The sequence below is a fragment of the Miniopterus schreibersii genome, assembly GCF_964146895.1.
Source record: "Miniopterus schreibersii genome assembly, chromosome: 12".
In the NCBI taxonomy this organism is placed as follows: Eukaryota; Metazoa; Chordata; class Mammalia; order Chiroptera; family Miniopteridae; genus Miniopterus; species Miniopterus schreibersii.
The window spans coordinates 31,978,393-31,998,965 of record NC_138112.1 but is presented as its reverse complement, the minus strand read 5'-3'; the positions used below and the strand labels follow the sequence as shown (position 1 = coordinate 31,998,965).

The 20,573-nt window shown below is 46.9% G+C and overlaps 1 protein-coding gene across 3 annotated transcripts in view; it reads right to left on the bottom strand.

Moving 5' to 3' along the window:
• The window catches only part of TENM4 (teneurin transmembrane protein 4), a 2,309,694-nt gene that overhangs the window by 250,393 nt on the left and 2,038,728 nt on the right, over window positions 1–20,573 (bottom strand). For 2 of the 3 annotated variants that reach the window (XM_081155445.1, XM_081155446.1), the window contains one exon: window positions 10,466–10,675. In XM_081155445.1, coding sequence (XP_081011571.1) covers window positions 10,466–10,675 — 210 coding nt within the window. Of the gene's footprint in view, window positions 1–5,025; window positions 5,090–10,465; window positions 10,676–20,573 lie in introns of those variants that run through there. The other variant, XM_081155447.1, reaches the window with a different exon arrangement.

Below are 20,573 nucleotides of genomic sequence, written 5' to 3'. Positions count from 1 at the left end.
GATCTTTGGCTTCCTGAGGGTTTTCAAGAAAGGGGGATGACGGATATTAGAGGAGAGGAGGCCTGTGGGATGAGAAGAGGTTGAGTCCAGGGGCCAGGCACACCTGGGATGCAAGATGCCACTTGTATCTCTGTGACCCTGGCCAAATTACTGTACCTTTCTGAGACTCAGTTTAGTAAAACAATAAACAGAAAAGCAATGATAGCAATAACAGCAGTTTCCACTGAAGACTTTATAATGACCAGGTCCTTTGCTAAGCACTTCTCATACGTAATTTCACGTTGAATTCTAACAATACGTATGAGGGAGGTATTATTATTACCCCTATTTTACACATGAGGAAAAATGGAAACTCAGAGGTTAAGTCTGAAATGAGTGGGACACTCAGCAGCAAGCCTGCCCTCAGGTCCCGCTGCTCCCTCCATCCCCCACCTCAAACCATAGGAAAAGTGAGATTTCTGAACAGGCTGCTCTGTCGAGAGTGGGAGGAGGCGGGGTGGAGCTGGGCCCTGCCGCACTAGGTCCTTCTTCCTAGAGGAAGATTGCCTTGTCCCTCCACCACTGCCCCGTGGCAGCAGCTCCTGGGGTTCCCTTCACTTGTCCCCTGTGCATGTGGCTACACATGGAGGGCCCTGATGACCACGGATCAGAACTCTACAGCAAAGGAACCTACACAAAGGACACACTTTAAAAAAAATCTGCTGAATGAATGAATGAATGTTTAGGAAATAAATGCTGCAAGACCCCACATTAGGCTGGGAGAACCTGGTTGTACACAAATATGTGACATGCAGAGGATGAACACGTAGGCTTCTCCCCATAGCAGACCTCTTGTCTGCATCTGCTGGGGCTGCCATAATAAAGGACCGCAGCCTGGGTGGCTTAAGCAACAGACAACTTATTCTCATCAATCTGGAGCCTGGGACGTCAAGTTCAAGGTTCCAGCAGGGTTGGGCTGCTGGTGAGAGCTCTCCTCCTGGCCTGGCTTCCAGATGACCCCCTTCTTGCTGTGTCACATGGCAGACAGCAAGTGAGCTCTCCTATAAGGACCCCAGTTTCTTCAGATCAGGGTCCCACCCGTATGACCTCTTGTAACCTTAATCACCTCTTTAAAGGATCTATCTCCAATACCGTCACACGCAGGTTAGTGCTTCAACATATGACTTTTGGGGAGGACACGGTTCAGTCCATGGCAACCCTACGCATCCGTAAAACTACAGCTCCCTTCCGGGCAGAGCCTGACTGGGTAAACGTGCCTGTGCTCCTGGGGAGTTATCCTCTTTCCCCAGAGAGGTCCCCACAACCTCCCCTTTTGCATTAAACCCTGGCAGCCCTCCCACCCCAGTGCGCTCGCCTGCCTGGTTCCCCTCATGGATTCCTGCTTTAGGGCAGAGCTGTTTAGGCGTCTGTCTCCCCAGCAGTGCACAGGTGAGCGGACTGCCTCCTATTCTCTGTGGGCCCTGGCGCACAGTAGGTCTTTAATAATAATGTGCTGAATCGAGTTGGTTCTAAAGGGTAAATAAGCTTCATTTCTTCTCATATCACTCCAAATCGGAAAGACCTTCCCCCATTCTTGTTCTAAATTAGTAAGATTTTGTTACGTTCACAAGACTTTGCGCCCGATTATCTCCAGCTATCCACCGCAGGCCCTCATCAGGCACTGGGAATGTTCTCCGTCCCCTCCAGAACTGTGTTAGTTTGCTGTGGCCACAGCTCCTAGAGGGAGTTCAAAGGTAAGCAGCTGAGGGGCACGGGAGGCCTCGGTGAGGGGCTTTGGCAGCCCTGCTGAGCAGTTGGGCCCTGAGCCCGCCAGCAGTGGGAAACCTGTGGGGAGTCAGCCGCAGGGCTGTGTGATAGGCATCTGGGCTTTGGGACAGTGTGAGGAGAGTTAAGGGAGAGGTGGGAGGCAGGGCGGCCAGTGAGGAGAGAGAGCACAGTAGGAAGTTTTTGGTTAAGGGGAGCAGAATTGTACAAAACTAGCCAATAGATAACTATCAGCTCAGCTTCCATTTTTGCCCATTCTCAGGATGACAGCAGGCAAGTGATCACAACTTAAATTTTCATCAGAAAGCCTCCTTGCCAACTAAAAACATACCCCATTCTCTGCCAAAGATTAGAGGGGAGGCCAGCAAACACTGAGCGCCCACTGGAGTCTCAGTGTTTTAGACGTTGTCCCATCACACCTTTGAAACAACCCCCGACTGCTATGGTCATCCCCACATTGCAGGAGGGCGACCCTGGTGAGGGGGGTGAGAGCAGGTGAGGTCGACCAGCTAGTGGGGAGGGGAACTTGGTTCACACCCGGTGCATATTCCCCCAGAGCCTCAAGGGCGGCTAACAAGGGGTTTCTGAAAGCGCAAATATGTGTATTTTTGTTGTTAGCCTGGGCAGCAGCTTCCCCGAGTTATTTATAGAAATATGATCCCTTCGAGGGGGGGGGGTAAAGCATAAATGAGTTACCAGCCACTTTCCTCTCCTTTCAACTCTGGAGGGGAGGCCAGCTGACCAGAAGGAAAAGGCATCACGGTGTCCCATCTCCGGGAAATGTGGGGAATGGAAGCAAGGCAGGGAGCCCCAGCAAGGAATGCTGAGGCTAGCTTCCAAGGCCCCTGCCCCGTTTGTTTAGCTGCTGCCTGGGTTCACTCCCCCATCCTAAACCTCTGGAAATCACTAGGCAGGGGGAGGGCAGGAGAGCTCGGGACTCCCAGACAGAGCTGTTAATTGTTGTACTTTCGCGGAGCCTGGAGGGGTGGGAGTATAGGACTCTGTCTTCCTTCCAGAGATAGCAGTCCAAAAACTTTTGGGTTCCAGAAAGAGAATGAAGAACTAACATTCATAGGGCACCTGTTTTGTCACAATCGCCACGTTGGAAGCCTTGCCCATATTTTCTCATTTACACAACAATTTTGTGAAGCACTATTAAAACCAATACCCATTTGACAGAGGAGGAAACTGAGACCCTGAGCAGGCAGGCAGCCCGCTCCTGGCCACACAGCACAGCAGAGGTCCGTAGACCTCCGAAACCTATCTTCCCCCGCTCATGGCTCCACATGATGCTGTTTCTGTTTTTCTTCTGACTTCAGGCCTTTTAAAGCAGAGGGCATGTTTTTTTAGTTGTTTAATCTCAAACACCTATATAAATAACGGCGGTTCAGAGGGAGAGGGAGAAGGGGAGACAGGAGAGGAAGGGGAGGGGAGAAGAGAAAGCCACATGGTTTTCTTGTCCAAACTGGGAGCCATTAACCAGTAATGGGGGATCCAGCTGAGCTCAAAGCACCCAGCTCAGACCTGATGACAAGGGCAGAGGACAGGGGACTGAAAGGGGGAGGGTGGGAACAGATATTCAGAAAAGACTACACTTAGGAAAGGAAAGAAGGGTAGGTTCTGGGAGCAGCAAGACATGTTTATTCTCAAGGTGAGCAGGCTGCGGGGGTGTAGCATTAAAAGGCTGGATGCAGTGCTAGCAAAAGCCACCGAGCTCTGTGCCCTCTGGACGTGATTTTGGGTGGCACAGTGTGAAGAGACATTAAATCGCACAGAATCACGTGCAGGAGAGCTGCCGTTTTCTTCAATCCTTTCGATGATGAGGGGCTAGTCTCAATTTGGTACTAGTGTGTTTTTAACACCTAACGCTCTCCAACGTTCCTATATAACAAAGAGAAGCAAGTCTCTGCCCAGTGTCCTTGGGCAGGCGTTATCTCACCAGAATGTGACGACCTGCTGTTGTATTTATTTTTACAGCTACCTTCTGTTTAGAGCAAGTGGATGGCAGCAGTAATACACAATTTCCTTGGAAAATAAATAAATTCATTTAGATTTTTTAAAAAGTGCAAGAAAGGAGGCAGTTTAAAGGGGAAGTAAAGGAAATAGGCCTGTAGTTGGGCACATGGCTATGGTACAGACTCACGGTGACACATTAGAGGAATGAGCTTGGGAAATGTTGGTCTGATTCCATTCTCTCACTGTCTAGGCGAGAAAGCTAGGGAACCAGAGGACAAGGCTCTTGCAAGGTCACTGCGGGCTAGAGGCAGAGCTGGGCCCAGAAGCCAGGCCTGCTGCTCCCAGGCATGTGTCTCTTCACAAGCAGGCTTCCAGGACAGCCAGGCTGGGTTAGGGTGAGGCTTCTCTGGATGAGGTTTACAGTGGGAGCCCTGAGCTGATGTGGATGGCAGTGGCCTTGCAGGCTGGACTGACTTGGTTCTCAGCTGTGTGGCTGAAGGGGCAGCTCTATGCCAAGCTGCTCGCCTCTCTCACCCTGCCTGTTCCCTCCAGCACACAACAGTGCTCACAATACTCCACATTCGGCCAACCTCATGGCACTGCACTGTGGATCCAAAGAGACGACGGATGCGAATGTGCCCTGGGAATGCGAGGGCTACGCAAACATTAGTTATACTAACCTCCTAAACTCTCCTTGGCCTCCTTCCAGGCGCTTCTTCAACAGTCTGGGCCCTGAAGTGTCAGGAGATGCCTTAAGTTGTAGTCTGGTGTCCACAAGGGCACCATGGAACAGGCCACTGACATTTCAGCGGGGACACAAACCAGGCTGTTTCCAGATGGGAAACACCCGGACACACAGCTAATGTGCCTTTCCTCAGGGGGTGGTCTAGGAATTCCTAGATCCAATCAAGTCATACACCAAAAATGTTATTTTTGTACCTTTTAATGCAATGGTATTTGGGGAAATTAGTGGAAAAGGAGTTGCAAAGAGTCTACAATTGTGTCACGTGAGTGACTAATTAGAAGGCCCTATTTCTCCCGGGCCATTCGATTACATTAATTCAAAATGTGACCTGTTTACTTTGCAAGGTCAGGAAGAAGACTTACCTCCTAGAAAGCCAATGTGGCAATTAAATTAGAGTCACCAGAGTTTGCCCGAGGTAATGTATGAAAAAGGGCCGTGTAAACTGTACAAAAATAGAAGTGAACCCTGTGTGGTTGTCCCACTGCCCCCAATTATGGGGCATAAACTCCTCTCCCTAGTGGGAGGTCACAGGTGGGGGCTTGACTAGTTGAGGGAGGTACCTGGAAAGACAGAAAGGGAACTGGAGTCTGGGGCCATGCTTTGGATCTTGACTCTGCACTTGGACAAACTGCTTCATCTCTGTGAGTCTCTGCATTATATCATGTATGTGGTTCACTGCACTGTTCGGAGGGGTGTGGTTCTGTGGGAGGTGGCTGATGGAAAGGAAATAGAGAGAAAATCAACTTTTTCCCCCCATTTTGATTTTAGCACCTACAGGTGCTCAGCACTGAAGATACAGCTGTGGACAAAGCCGACCTCAAGGAACTTGCAGTTGAAGGAAGAAACCAGACCTGGGAATAATCATGTCTCCAGGCTATTAGGGGGGAGTCTGTACAGAAGACAGCAGGGTATTAAAGAAAGAGGGTCCATACACCCCAGGGGCTGTGAGGAAAGGGTCCTTAGGAACTCAGGGCTGCTGAGTTCTAGACTTTGGAGAATTAAGTACTTGGCCTTTACTCTCCTGGATTCCCTGGCCCGTGAGCCAGCCAGCCTGCTGGCACTGGCCTCTCGAGCTCCCACATCCACAGCAGAGGGCACCTGGCCTTTCCAAACAGTCTTAATGGATCAACAACAAGCACTTCGACACAGATTCCCCTTTAGCAGCTTGCACCTGTATAGTGCCTTCTAGTTATCAAGTTACGTGGTTATCTCTACAACCATGGGCAAGTTACTAAATTGTTCTACGGCCTGATATTCCCCGGTTTTAAAAAGCACAATTCAGGATCACCATCCATTAGGCATCATTCCGAAACTCTAAGAGTTTTATAAAAACTCTTTTGGTGGCAAAATCTGACCTTTACTGACATGAGGCTCAGAGTCCTATGATTCAATGCAGAGATATTAATGTTTGATTACTGTGGACGACCCCAGTAGTCTGGGGATATTAGGAAGAATACAGTATATGGACTCTATTTTCTTTCTTATAGTTGAACATTTCTGATTTCTGAAAAGCTTCTGACTCCAAGAGTTTCGTTGAAGGGATTCTGTCCCCATAAATTTAGATATCTATTTTACAGTCTCTTTGCTTAGAATACCCTTCACCCTCATTTGTCAGGAAAACGTCCACAAATATTTCAAATGTCACCATGAATGAATGAATAAAGGGAGAAATCAGTCTTTTGCTTTTTTGATGTTACTAGGAGTTATGTGCTTCCCTTACAAAGCTGGTATAAGTATTTATCAGGAGTCTTTTGATGCAAGAGAGTTGAGAGACATGAACAAAAGTGCCTGAAAAGTAAGGTCCTTTACTGTTGGAACTCGGGAAACATACAGACCCAAGTGCCTGCAGCTGGCAACAACAATGGAAACAGGTTCCATGAAATTCACAGTGAAAGGAGGCAAAAACCTCCCTGGACCTCGACAGCAGGAAAAAGGCACAATTTTGCCTTCTGATTTCACAAAGTGACTTAGAAGGACTCTAACGGACAACCCCCCCAGGGGAATCTGGATTGGTTCTAAATTAAGTTGCGTTTTTTGTTTCAAGAGCACACTTTTGGAAGCAGCTTGCATGCATAGCAGTGTTTCCCATTTGGAAAGAAAAACAAACACTCCTCCAACGGATTGGAAGTCAAAACAATAAGCCCAGCAGCGTAAGACCTGAGAAAGTCGATGAAGCTGCCAAACAACAGTGGTGCTGAACAGTGTGACCGGCCTGAGAAATCTGTAATGCGAGGCAGGAAGGGCCAGTGCTGGGGTGGGGGTAAAAGCCATGGACAGCCCAGCATCCAGGGCTTGGCTCTCACAAAGCAGCACACAAATTTAGTGTCTAAGTCATTCGGTCTAATTGGAAACTCCTACAGTACTCACAAAAACACAATGGAACAATTGCACTCTATGGTACCGGACAGATCTGGCATTCAAATCCAGCTCTATCACTTAGAAGCTGTGTGACTTAGGGGAAGTTACTTAACCTCTCTGGCCCTCTGTTGCTTTAATGGGACTAAAAATGGCTACGTCACAAGGTAAATATGAAGTTTAATGAGATTCAATGAGCTAAAACGCCTCTGACGTAAGTGCGTCATAACGGTTTGTGAGGCGAGTAACAGAAATGCAACACTTAGGATTCTTTTAAAATGAACTTTTCTTTTTATGGTGGAATTCCTCTTATCTTCTCCAGCCTCCTACTAAGGAGAAGACATAGAAATAACAGGATCTGGCACTGGGAACAAAACAAAGCAAATGAAAAGAAGGAAAAAAATAAATACAAAGGAAATAGGGACTCTGGAATCAAGCAGGTTTGGGTTTGAATCTTTGCTGTGCCCCTTAAGAGCAAAAGAGATGCAAGCGAGCAAGTGGCTGGCCCACTGAGAAATGAAGATAAATGGGAGCTGAAATAAGATAATGCACATAAAGAAAAGATACACAGAGAGGGTGCTGATTACATGTAAATTCTCCCATCCACCCAGCCTCACCTAGGCTTTGAGACAGCTTTCTCTGAGCTGTGCATTCCCTGACCCTCTTCATTATTAACCCCCAAGTTTTTAAAGCTCCTTTACTTTAGAATTTAGATTAGAACAATTCACAGACCATTTCAAATTTATTCTGAAAAGTTTCTATGCGGTAGGGACAAATACCTACTTAATCCTAATCACTTCCTTAGCTTTTCAACTGTGACGAGTTGATATTTTAGGGAAATCTTTCTTTATATATATCAGTGACTTCTAGATGGTTATCTTTGGGGTGGATTAGGATTTTGATGACAGAAAGAGCTACTTCCCCTGTTTTCTTTTCCGCAGGGACAATGAGCGGCTCTGTAATGCCCCACGTGTTCCCCTTGCACTTTACATGGGGATTTTAGCAGGGCGGTTCTGAGGCCTCCCAGACCTGGGATCGCAGCCTTGGGCTGGAGTTGACACAGCTGTAGGCAGCGGGCCTCTGGGAAGCCACTGGAGAGCACAGCTCCAGCTCTGGGAAGACCAGTTCCCAGGGGGCAGCCCTGCGTGCACAGCGCTGAGTCAGCTCCCACCACGGGAAACCCGTCATGTTCACCTTTCGGGAGCCAAAGGGGCTGCCTTTGTTATTTAAAGTACATTCTAAAGTAAATCCCAGGGGGAGCAGCCTTCTCAAGGAACTAGAGCAGCTGATCCATTTAGGGTGGTCTCTAAAGCCTTAAGTTTGTAGAAGAGGGTGGGGATGTGAATACAGGGAAGGGAGATAAGGACCTTTATCACTTTCAGCATTTTTAAACTCCCCAGCAACCTTGAAAGGTTTTCCCCATTTCACTTATGAAGCAACTGGTGATCTGAGAAGTTAGGTACTTTGCCCAGGGTGGCATATCTGGGACCCAGCTTCAGAGGGTTTGACTCTATGGCCTTTGCTCTCTTGACTACATTGTGGTTCTCCCATAGTTTGTGCTGCTTGTTCATTCATTCATTCATTCATTCATTCATTCATTCATTCATTCATTCAATAATACATAAAAAGCATTTGTAAGGCCATGCACCAAACTGTTAAAAGTGGTTATATCTGAGAGGAAGGATTGCAAGAGAATTTCACTTTTTATCTTTTTGCATTGTTTGAATGTTAAAAAGCATGGTTACTTTTATAATGGATAAAAACAACAAAGACAATCCCATTAAAATAATTACACTTTTTTTTTCTGGAAAAAGAAATCAAACGGAGCCCTACAAACATTTATTGGATCCACTATGTAGCAGGGCTCACTCATCTTCATTGACTAGCACTGGGTACATGCCCATCCCAGCAGGTCCTTCAGCTTACAGAAGGCCCCTCAGTTTGGGTTCAGAGACAAGAAGGTGACAGGCAGGGTCCAGATGTAGGGTGAGACTCTCTGGCATTCTCATGACCCACCAACCCCAGGGCAGCGGACCACTAAGGACCTAAGCTCTCCCTTCAGACATGGGACACATTCATTAGCAACCTTTAGAGCGGCACACTCAGAGCAAGGCCCCAAGAGAGAAATCCAAAGTGTCTCCAGGTCCTCTGGGGAGCAGGAGCACAGAGGAACATAGTTGAGCAGAAAGCGATAAGCCAAAGTCCTCCCAATTTCCCTGCACATCAGTAATGCCATAATATCATCAATGTGCTGCAGAACTTGCAACAAAGTGATTGCTCTTGTTCAGTTAATTAGCAAAGGGACAGATTAAGGACTTTAATCTCCTGCCTTCTCTTTTACCTGCAAGGTTTATTTACTCAGAAATGAACAAAGAATTTCATTATATATATGCTCCCCTACTCCCAAGTATGTTTAACAAGACTACTGGCAGGGACACCTCAGTCAGCACCATACAGCACTCACAAAATCAGAGTATCTTAGAGATTCCTCCATCACTGGCAACTGAGGAAACAGAGACCTAGAGAGGGACAGGGATTTGCTAAGGAAATGGCCAGTGAGACACAGAGCTGGGGCTGGAGCACAGGTTTCCTCCCTCCCAGTCCAGGGTTCCTGTTTCTGTGCATAATTTAAAACAGGAGCAGCTAAGAGGTATAGGGGAGCAGGGACACCCAACCACCAAAAGGACAACACCTTCACGGAGCACAGGGGAAAAAGTCATGGAGTTTGGTCAAAGAGAATGCAGGGCCCAATATCCAGTCAGAAGAGAACCATCAAGGCCAAAGACCACTCTGATTTCCAAAGAGCCCCCTCCTGGAGGCTTGAATCCCTTACAAAGAAGTCCACTGGCCTCTGCTGGACACAGAGAGGGCGAGCACCTGGTCTCAGGTCACACAGCATCTGATCAGGGTCTGCTGGCTCGTTGTCAGCCCCCCCCCCTTACTGATTCCCCTAAGAGAGTCATAGCAGCGCTTACAAGAAGAGTGCTTGTTATGGGCAGATGGGTGCTTAAGCCCAGTGGCTCTCTCTGTAGCCAGCATTCAGCCCCGCACGGGCCTGGAACTCCGGGCCCTCTGTCCCCGGACAGTGTGAAACTCGAAAACTTTCAAAGCTGGCGCTAGAACCCAGGGAGCATCCTCTCTCTCAGCTTGCTCATGGCTCACCGGGACACTGTAACACCGATTTCTTAGGCAGGGCTGTGGGGAGGCTCCATTGAAGCAACAAGTGGCAGGGCTGACACCGTCTCCGGCACATAGTAGGTGGCCAACTGGTGCTGTTCCAGCTTTAACTTTTTTTCCTTTCTCTGGGTCCATCTTTTCATTTTTGCCTGCCTCGGTCTCTACCTGATGTTTCTGACTCGTTCTGTCTGTCTGGGCATCTCTGTTCATGCAGCTCTGTCGCCCCGACGTCTGTCATGCGGGTGGGGACAGCAGCCCCGCACCCCCCCCCCCCCAACAGCAGCACGCAGCCGGGCAGGAGCGGGGCTGCCGGAGCCGCGGAGCAGGAGCAGGGCCAGCCCCCCCAAACCCGGAGCGCCCCATGCACCAGGCCCTTCCGCCCCTGTAAGCGGCCCAAGCAGGCACATTAATCAGCATCCCCAACGAAAGGGGGGAACCCCCCCAAATTAGGAAGAAAGAGGGACTTACCGTTCGCGGCGACCCCCAGGCTGGCGGAGCCACTTTTAACTAAGAATGAATTAGGGACAAACTCTTCCTCAGAGTCTGAGTCCGGGGTTGGCTGGGCCACACCGTTGCCTAGCAACCGCCTCTGGCTCTCATTGGCCGGAGGGGAGGGGGGCGGGGAGGGGGACTGCTCAATGGGGGTTGATGAGGCGGATGAACAATGCAAGGGCGCACCTGCGGGCCACGGAGACAAACACAGACAGAAAAAATAATGAAAATTGGTTCTGAGGCACACGGGGGGGGGGGGGGGGGAGCAAAATAAAACACGCATCGACGGGGCGGGCGACCTACTGCACACGTGGCCCGGGCGGGGGTGCGGCTGCGGGAGAAAGTGGGTGCGAACTCCTTCTGAAGAGCGGGGAAGCCTGCGGGCTGGGGAGCGGGCACCCTCGAAAACACAGGGGAGACCTCCCTGCGTGCCTGCTCTCGAGGAGAGGCTTGAAAACCTGGGGTCCGCTCCTGGTGGGCCTCGTTACCTAGCAGACGGCGGCCCCCACTCCCTAATTCCAGCTCCGTGACAGGACGGAATGGCCAGCGTGCGGTTCTGTCACGTCACGGAACTGAAATTATGTTCTTATTAGTGAGGTTTCAATCGGACACGCCTGGAACAGGTTCTGAGGCTCCTAGGGAATAACCCAGCCCCCCCCCCCCCCCCCCGCTGGCATTCTAGGACTTCAACACTCTATTGCTTTACTTTTCTAAGAATCTAACATGTTAATAAAATTTTAAAATCCTGGGCACTCTCTGCAAACTCCTTCGGAGCAATAACTTTAGCTGTATTTTTCACTTCTGTATCCCCAGCATCTAGCATAGCGCCTGGCACACACGAGGCGCTCAATATTTGCTGAATAGATGAATTCGGGTGTCTAACTTACTGGGATCCATAAATTCTAATAGTTTCATGTGAAACAAGTCTATAATTTTGGGACACTAATATTCAGGAGTTCCACAATGCACTGAGTCAGTATGTTTGACTCCAAGTTCCTAACATGTTGGGAGTTTACTCTTCTAAAATCCCATCTTTCTACAGTTCTGTGAGCACACTCCCAGCTCTTCAGAAGGAGAAGGCCATGGCCTGGGGCAAGGCCTTTGAGATCAGACAATTCACAGTCCTGTCAGGGGCTGGCCTTCAGACGTGTGCAGTACATCGTCTACAAGAGAGGGAACATATTAAGCACAGACATAGAAAAGTTTACAGTACAAGACATTGCGTCCACAAGACAGTAAGGACTGCTCCTTTTCTCCCACCTTGACTGAGAGAAGTTTTAAAACATAATCAGATCAATCCCGTTTTTTAAAGAGACTGAATCTTAGAAAACATATTGCAGCCCAGACATGTGATCATAAGATTTGGCAGGGCTCTCAGGGGGAGGTGGCAGAGACCTGCTCATTGTTGAAATAAAAATTAAAAAGAGTTTTCTGTGGTCTGTCCACCCAAAGAAGCACACCCAGTCACAGTCACCAAACCCTGTAGGATTTTGCAGACCCCATGACTCTTAGGTCAACCCCTGACCTAACCACATGCAACATTTTATAGAGTTGCTGTGTATACTAGAAATTCAGTAAGAACAATTGAGGCAGCTGGGATCAATGACCACAGTACGACCTCTGTATGACTTCCCTGTGTTAGTTTCTTTACCTAAAACTCCAAGCTGTGATTCACATTAAAATCATCCAAACCAGTGTTTCCAATTGACCTTGAGAGAGCCTTCCCTGACATGTCACGATAGGGGTGCTCATTCCTCTCTCGAAGCTTGTCTTTAGTTCTGACATCCCGTTTGCTCTGCTGTATTTGTAAGCTTTAGCTGTCTTGCACACAACATTATATGGTGCTTTTCTGGGGTACAGTATGTTCTTGGAGTGTGCTTTGGAGTTCAACAGGATTGGGGTTTGCATTGTGAGCTAGCCTCCTATTAGCTCTATGGCCTTGGGAAAACGACGTCCAGTTCTTCATTTGCAAGTTGAGCACCGTCCCCGTTTTATACAGGTGTCGTGAGGATGACAGATGCCACATCTGACCACACAGTACGCATGAGTAAGCCAGGGCCCGGGGCGGTACTCACCAAGTGCTTTTTAAGTTGAATGAAACCACCCCATGGAGAAACCCATTCATGATTGGTCCCAGTTTGGGAATTTTTTTCGACCAGGCTGTATTTATTAAGTAAATATACTTTCATTTCCTCATCTTTTATTAACCAGAGCCATCTTACAATCTCAATCAGAGCTTCTGATGAGCTTGGGATAACCAGCTCCGCACCATGCCGAGTTGTTGGAATTCAGACACAAGTTAAGAAATGCGATATGTTGTTCTAGGGTATTTGTTACAGCCTCTTCCTGAGGAAATCTGTCAAACTTTATGAGATAAATAGTTCCAGAACTAAGTAAATTGTTCCATTACGAACTTCAGAGACCCTGGGCTGAGAGCAGCACGGCGCCCTCCCAGGCCCATGCCTGTTTCTTCTCCCTTCCACCCAATCACCTCAAAGGCACCAAAACCAGTGTCCCCAACCCCCTGAGACCTCCGGCGCTGCTCAGAATATTCCTACCCCAACATGCAAAGCACCTAGCCCGGTGCCAGGCCCTCAGCAGGGACCCAGTGACTCACTGTGAAGTACGGTGCTATTAGAAACGTGAATTCCCTCCCTCACTCATCAGCAGCTTTTAATTTGAGTGGTCCCAAGGTACGGTGCACAGAGCCATGCTCCTGGGGTGCAAGAAATATTAGAAATATTCAATTTTATCTCATTCTTTTCTAATATCTAATTGTATGCTTTACAATATATATTATACATGAGTGCTTGAAATGTGTGAGGTAGAACGCATTGCTGTACCAATTTGGCATCTACAGGAGCAGGGCAGGGTTGTATTAGGAATGTGGTCACAATATGAGAGAGACTACATTTGACTTTTTAAAAGAATTATAATGTTTTATTTTTGTATGTGCTAAATCTTAGGAACTGTGGCCATTTGACTTTTAATTGCACTACTTGCTAGCTCAGTACACGGGACCTTGGGCAAGTTACTTCACCCTTGTGCCTCAATTTCCTCATCTATATAATGGAGATTTAGAAAAAAAAAATGAACAGCTACTTCACAAGGTTGCACTGAAGATTAAAGGAGTTAAAACAGGTAACATGTTGAGAACAGTGCGGCAGCCAGTAAACACCTAATAAACGTTAGATGTCGCGACGCGTAAATACGTGTCTATTAAGTGAGGGGCACTGGTTGTCTTCATCTTTTCTGTTTTGTAAGCGCAGTGCGTGACTGCAGAAGTATGGGAAACACTGCTTCACCCCCCCAGCCATTTCCTAAACACCCCTGATTTGGCTAGAAGGTGAGAGTGGCACAAACTGTGAGACTCAGACCCAAAGGAGCTGCTGGCTGGGGCGGGAGAGTGTACTTCGGAGCTCCGAGCAAGGCCGGGTGGGGCCTCTCAGAACAGAAGAGAGCCCAGTGCGATGGGAGCAAGGAAGGCAAGCGGCTTTTTTCAACAGGAGGAACTGGAACTGCTTTCTGGAGCCACAGAGGATTCCGATGGGAAGAGACAAAGAGATGGGGGCATAAGCATCCATTGCAGAGGGATAAATACCCAGCTTAAGGCTCCCACTCTTTACCTGGCATCCAGAGCCACCCCACCTCTCAAGTATTGTGTATTAGTTACCACTAACTTCTCACCAAGTTACTCTTCTCACCAAGTTACTCACTGCTTTCTCTTTTGCCCAAGTTTGCCGAGTTCCTCGAGTTCAGGGCACCACGGACACTGAATCTATCTGCATGGCACCCCCTGGAGCACAGCTATGAAGTTTTGCCTGGGTTTTTGCACATGCTGTTCCTTCTCCCTGAGCATTTCCTTTCCTCATCCCTTTTCTTCATTATTACCACCCTGTGTGTCTCACTAGCTCCCACTCATCCTTCAGGCTTAACCTCATGGTCACCTCCCCCAGGAAGGCTTCCCTGATGCCCTTCTGGGTGCTCCCACAGCTCCCTGTACGTTCCCTGTTGCAACACTTCCCTTACTGTAGGCTTATCTTGTCTGTGTCTGCCCACTAGCCTGACTGGCCATTACCATAGGCCCCATTTACTAGTGCATAGGAAGAACTAGTAAATATTGGTTAAGTGAAGAAAGGAGGTAGGACAGAAGGAGAATACCTGGATTATGGAACAAAAGGTCCATGTAAAAAGAATAGTGAGGAATGAGCTTGAGTAGGTCTAGGCTTTGAACACAAAGAGAAGGAAGTCAGACCTTAACCGGGGAGTCGTGGAAAATCTGAGAGCAGGAAGATGACAAGACCCAGGGCTGTGCTTTAGAGGGATCTGCTCTTTAAACTTAAGGCATCTGCTCAGCCACCCAGATCTCCTTTGAAATTGGCTCAGCTCAGCCAGGATATTAAAAGTCCATATGATCTGGGCTTGCCTTCCGGGTGGGGCTCAGATGCATGTTCATTTAGGCAAATAAGGATGGCTGATGCCAGGAGACTATGGCACTGGCGTTTAGGGTTGCCTTCCCGTGTGTCCTGACCATCAGCCGAAGGGAACCTGGTATTACAGAACTTTCCATTGTGTCATGGTAAAAAGAGACAAAATGATTGAAATGAACCTCTTTACACCTCCCTTCAACAACCAAGGGGGCCAGGGAAGGGGTGGAGAGGGGAGCCATCCAAGTCTCTTGAGGGGTGGTCTCTGTGAGCCCAGCTCTAGCTTACAGTAGACAGGATGCAGAAAGAAAGCAACCAAGTGACAAGCGCAGACACCCATACGGTTGGGGTAGGGGTGGCGTGGGGTCTGGAATGAGCATTTGCAGAGCTCCTCTTGGAGTCCAAGAGCTGGGCCAGGTGATTTATAGGATCTTTTCCTCACAACAAATCTTTGGTTAGGAAAATTCATCCCCATTGTCAAGGTCAAAAAAACCCCGGAGGTTTAGGAAAGTGAAGTAATCTGTCCCAGGATCTGGGTAAGAACCCATAACTGCAATGCTGTTTCCACCATGTAATGCGAACTAAACTGACCAGCCCTGTTTGGAGTACATAAAGGGGGATTCCCATCCATCCAGTGAAACGTATTTGAAGTGAAAAGATCATAGGCTTCCTATCACATAAACCAGGGGTCAAAGCCCAGTTTCACACTGGGTATATGACCTTGGGTAAGTCACTTTTCTTCTCAGTTTTCTCCTTTAAAAAATGGGGTGCTAATCCCCACTGCAAAGAGCTGCTGATGGATTGGCGATATTACGCTTTTAAGAACCTCGGCAGGCTCATGGGAAGAGCTCAACTAACACTGATTCCTCTGCCATCCCTCCAGCTGTACGTCTTTCATAGTAAGAACAGAGTGGTTTTAGGACTAAACAGTTACAGATCTGTAAGCCTGCCAGTGACACTTTTATTACTTGTTGGGGTCATAAAAAGAGGAAAAGTGTTAGGGAGGCAGCCGTGATATATGAAAAGTATGTATGACTAGGGACTCCTGAGGTCTGCCTTTGTGTGAACTGATGGTAGCTTTCCTTAGCACCTGAAATGGAGCCTCTAACTAGGGCGAGCTAGTTCTCAAGGAAGAGCCTTCCAGCATTCTGGACTCTGGGCATTTCTTTGGGATATGCCAGGAGACTAAAGCACGAAGGGCTAGCTGATGAACAAGTTCATTACTCTGTCAAAGAATGAAAGCTCATTAACAAAATGAACTTGTAAAAAACACTTTTCCTAGCAGTCCCGAGAAATCCATCTAAACACTCAAACAGAATGTACTGATCTATATTAAACCCCCTCTACGCTACAGTACTGAAGACCCTGGCCTGCTTACCCAGTGGGGAAGGCTGAGGCCCTGTCCGTAAAGCCAGAGCACCAGCTGTGGGCTGCAGGGAGGGCACTTTCTTCCCAGGCACTTCCCTGGATTATTGAAAGAGCCTCCTAATAAACCTGTACCTGGCAGCCCTGCATTTTAGAAGCCAGTATGTCAAATGTTTCGCACAATGCCCAGTGTACAGGGATTACTCAATAAATGACATCGAGGGGGAAAAACACGAATGAAACAAAACTCTTAGATCCACACAGGTACCTCCTCTCAGTGGAACCCTGAGCTGATGGATTCATCCTTCCTGTGAAAGCCGGCTGTGTTTCATCTCCTCAGTCTCCTTTCTAGAAATACTCTAGTCCCTCCACTTAAAACCAAATGCATTCATTCCTTCTCTTCTCATGTGCCAACTTCATATCTATTTCCTCGAACAGGACAGCCTGTGGCATCATTGAGTGACTAAAATCTTAGTTCTGCCCAGAGGATGGCACACTGAGGACAATGGGAATCTCCTCCTAGCAGGAAGGTTGGGGCTGCGGGAAGACCAGGACCTCCACTGCACCGGTGCCTCTCACTCACATCTACGGCTTCAAGAGCCTTGCATGCCCAGTGGGGACCACAGGCTGCTCCTCTCTGTGGCCTGGCCTGGCTCAGAGTCTCAGCTCAGAAAAGGTCTGCGGAACTGATTCCTGTCGTTATTTGAAATGAACTGAAATCCACTGCTGCAAAGCATTTCAAAGTGCTAGAAACCTGGAGCTGGAGAGCTAGAGGGACTGTACATTCTGGTTTGTCAATGAAGCCCCATTTCACGTCCATTATCCTGAATTACTTAGTAGCAATGCCCCACCTTTACTCTAAAAATGTCCTGATTTAGACAACTAATTATATGGCCACCCCATTTGGGGCAGTATAGATTCGGCTCCACATCAGAGGCTGCGGTCTGCCGCCACAGACCAGGGGTCAGAAGAACTCGGTGCAAGCCAGCAATGCGCTGTGGGATCATGGGCAAGTCCTCGGACCTCTCTCTGCCTCGACTGCCCCATTGGGGAGTTAGAAGGTACAACCTTCTACAAGACAGGAGTAACAGCAGTCCACATATCAAGGACTTTTCTGAGAATTAAAGAAGACTACTGAAAAAAATACAAGATAAATATGATTTCAGTTACAATGGAAAGTCAGGCTCCTTCATCACAGTAAATGCTCATAAAACACTTATAGAAAGAATAAATTTGTATAAATGTATAGGATAAAAGATCAGCTGAATAAAATCTTAAACAATGGTTATCACTGATATGGGCAATTTTAATTTTTTAAAAATATACTTTTTGTTGTTCTTAATACATACTGGAGGATATTTCCTCCATTGATTTTTAGAGAGAGTAGAAGGGAGGGGGGAAAGAGAGAGAAACATCAATGTGATGTGTGAGAGACACATCAATTGGTTGCCTCCTGCACAGGGGCTGGGGATTGAACCCAGAGCCCAGGTATATACCCTTGACTGGGAATCAAACCCAGGACACTTCGGTGCACAGGCCGATGCTCCAATCATGGAGCCACACCGGCCAGGGCTAAAATATGTTTTTATGGCTTCAAATTTTTCTGCAATGAGCACATACAGTTCTTTTTATACTTTTAAAATTATTTTTTAGAACTTCAGGGGAAAATGAAATAATAAATGTAAAAATATCTGGCATCTAATAGTACTAAAATAGATGTTGGTTTTAAATACTTTTTTTTTTTTTTTTTTTTTAGAGAGAGAGAGAGAGGAAGGGAGAGAAACATCAATTTGGTTTGTTGTCCAACTTATTTATGCATTTATTGGTTGACTCTTGACTGAACCCAAAACCTTGGTATATCAGAGCATCGCTCTAACCAACTAAGCTACCTGGCCAGAGCCCAAACAAGGTTTTATGCACTGATATTGGTAGTATAATTTGGTATAAACTGATTTTTAAAATGTAAAAACCTTTTAACTAAGCAATTCCACTTCTAAGAATTTACCCAAGAACATAATCATGACTTCTCAGAAGATTTACTTATAAGGATATTCTTACGACATCATTTGTAATAGTAAAAAGTAAAAAAAAATTAAAGTGTTCAAAAGAAAAAAAGACCCTTATGTTAAAAACTGCCTAATTATGTAAATTAAGGCACATCCGTACAATATTAATACGCAGACATTATAAGCCGTGCTTGCAAAGAATGTTTAGACACATGGAAAATAGGATATAAAAAAAAGCATGAGGCAAACTGTATAAAAGAATTCTGATGCTGCTTAAATGTGTGTGTGTGTGTGTGTGTGTGTGAGTGCAAATTGTATAAAAATGTTAATACATGTTACCTTAGAGCAGTGGAATTATGAATGAATTTTATTTTTTCTTAATATTTTTCTATATTTTCTAATTTTCTCAAGGAACAAATATAATAATGAGATGAAAAGAAAACAGTAAGTTATTTTAAGGAGAAGGAAGTGCACACAGAAAGGCAGCAAAGACGACAGTGTCTGCTTCGGGTCGCTAATGGGGTGAGCTTGGCAGAGCTGAAGCCTCCCGGGTCCGCATTTTCCAGCCTATTAAATCTTGTGGGCCTTCCTCCTCAGGCGGGCAGCTCCCCTCTCTTCCACAGTAGTTATTTTCAGGAGCAGGTCCGGGGCCATCTGTCTCTGTGACTTATGCTGGGAAAATGGTCTCTGGCAAACAGGACGCCGTAAATTTCTCAGGCTCAGCTCATTTGATTCCCAGCTCTCCTCCTCGCAGGTTTCTCAGGGCTGGTTTTATTTTTGTTAAGCATCCACCAGGAAAGGCGCTCCGCTGTCACCTGCCTGCCCAGGAAGATGCGGTTCCTGGTGTCCCCTCCACCTCAAGGCGGAGAAAAGAGCACCTTGGACTCTCTGGTCTTCAGACAGGGGTGACCTACCAGCCAGTCTGCTGCTTGACACAGGGATATTAAATGAGGACATTCACTGATTCTTTTTGTAACAACAGCTTTATTAAGATATAATTCACACCCTGGCCAGTGTGGCTCAGTGGCTGGAACATTGCCCTGTGCACCGAAGGGTCAAGGGTTCGATTCCCAGACAAGGGCATGTATTGGGGTGCAGGTTCAATCCTTAGCCCCAGTAGAGGCGCATGCAGAAGGCAACCAATCGATGTGTCTCTCTCACATCAATGTCTATCTCTCTCTCTCACATCAATGTCTCTCTCTCTCTCTCTCTCTCTCTCTCTCTCTCTCTCTCCCCCCTTCCCTTCCTCCCTCCCTTCCACTCTATCTAAAAATCAGTGGGAAAAAATATTCTTGGGTGAGTATTCACAAACAAACACACACACACACAAGATATAATTCACATACCATACAAGTCACCCATTTAAAGCATACTAGTCAATGGTTTTTAGTATACAGGGTGGGCAAAACTAGGTTTACAGTTGTTTGTATGAAAAATAATACAATAACTACTAAATAATAACACAAGAATAAACTGTCTCACAGACTCACAACTATAAACCTACTTTTGCTAACTCCTGTACTCTCAGAGGAGTGCACCTGTCACCACAATCAATTTTAGAATCCTCTCATCACCCCACCCAAAGCCCCACCCTCATTAGCAGTCATCCCCATTTCCTCCTAACCTCCTAGCCCGGGCATGCACTCACCTACTTCTTGTCTCTATGGATGAGCCTATTCTGGACATTTCATATGAATGAAATCACGTAATATATACTCTTTTGCGAGTGGCTTCTTTCACTTTACATAATGTTCTCAAGGCTCATTCAAGTTGTAACATGGGTCAGGACTTCATTTTATTGCCCAATAACATTGCGCTGTGTGGACATACAGCATTTTGTTTATCCACTCATCAGCTGATGGAAATCTGGGTTTTTACTTTGGGGCTATTCTGAATAAGCTGCTACAAGCATTTGTGTACATGCTTTGTGTAGATAAAAGTTTTCATTTCTCTTTGGTGTATACCTAGGAGTGGAGCTGCAGGATCAGATGGAGACTCTGTCCAGCCTTTGGAGGAACTGTCAGACTTTTTCCGGTGGCTGCACCAGTTTTCATTCCCACCAGTAGTGTTTGGGAGTTTTGATTTCTCTACATCTTTGCCAACACTTTTCATTATCTGACTTCTGATTATAGCCATTCTAGTGGATATAAAGTGGCATCTCATTGGGATTTTGATTGGCACTGCCTGAGGCTAGGAGTGTTGAGCATATTCTCATGTGCTTACTGGTCATTTGTACATCTTCTTTGAGAAATGTCTAGTTCAGATCCTCATTTTAAAATTGAGTTA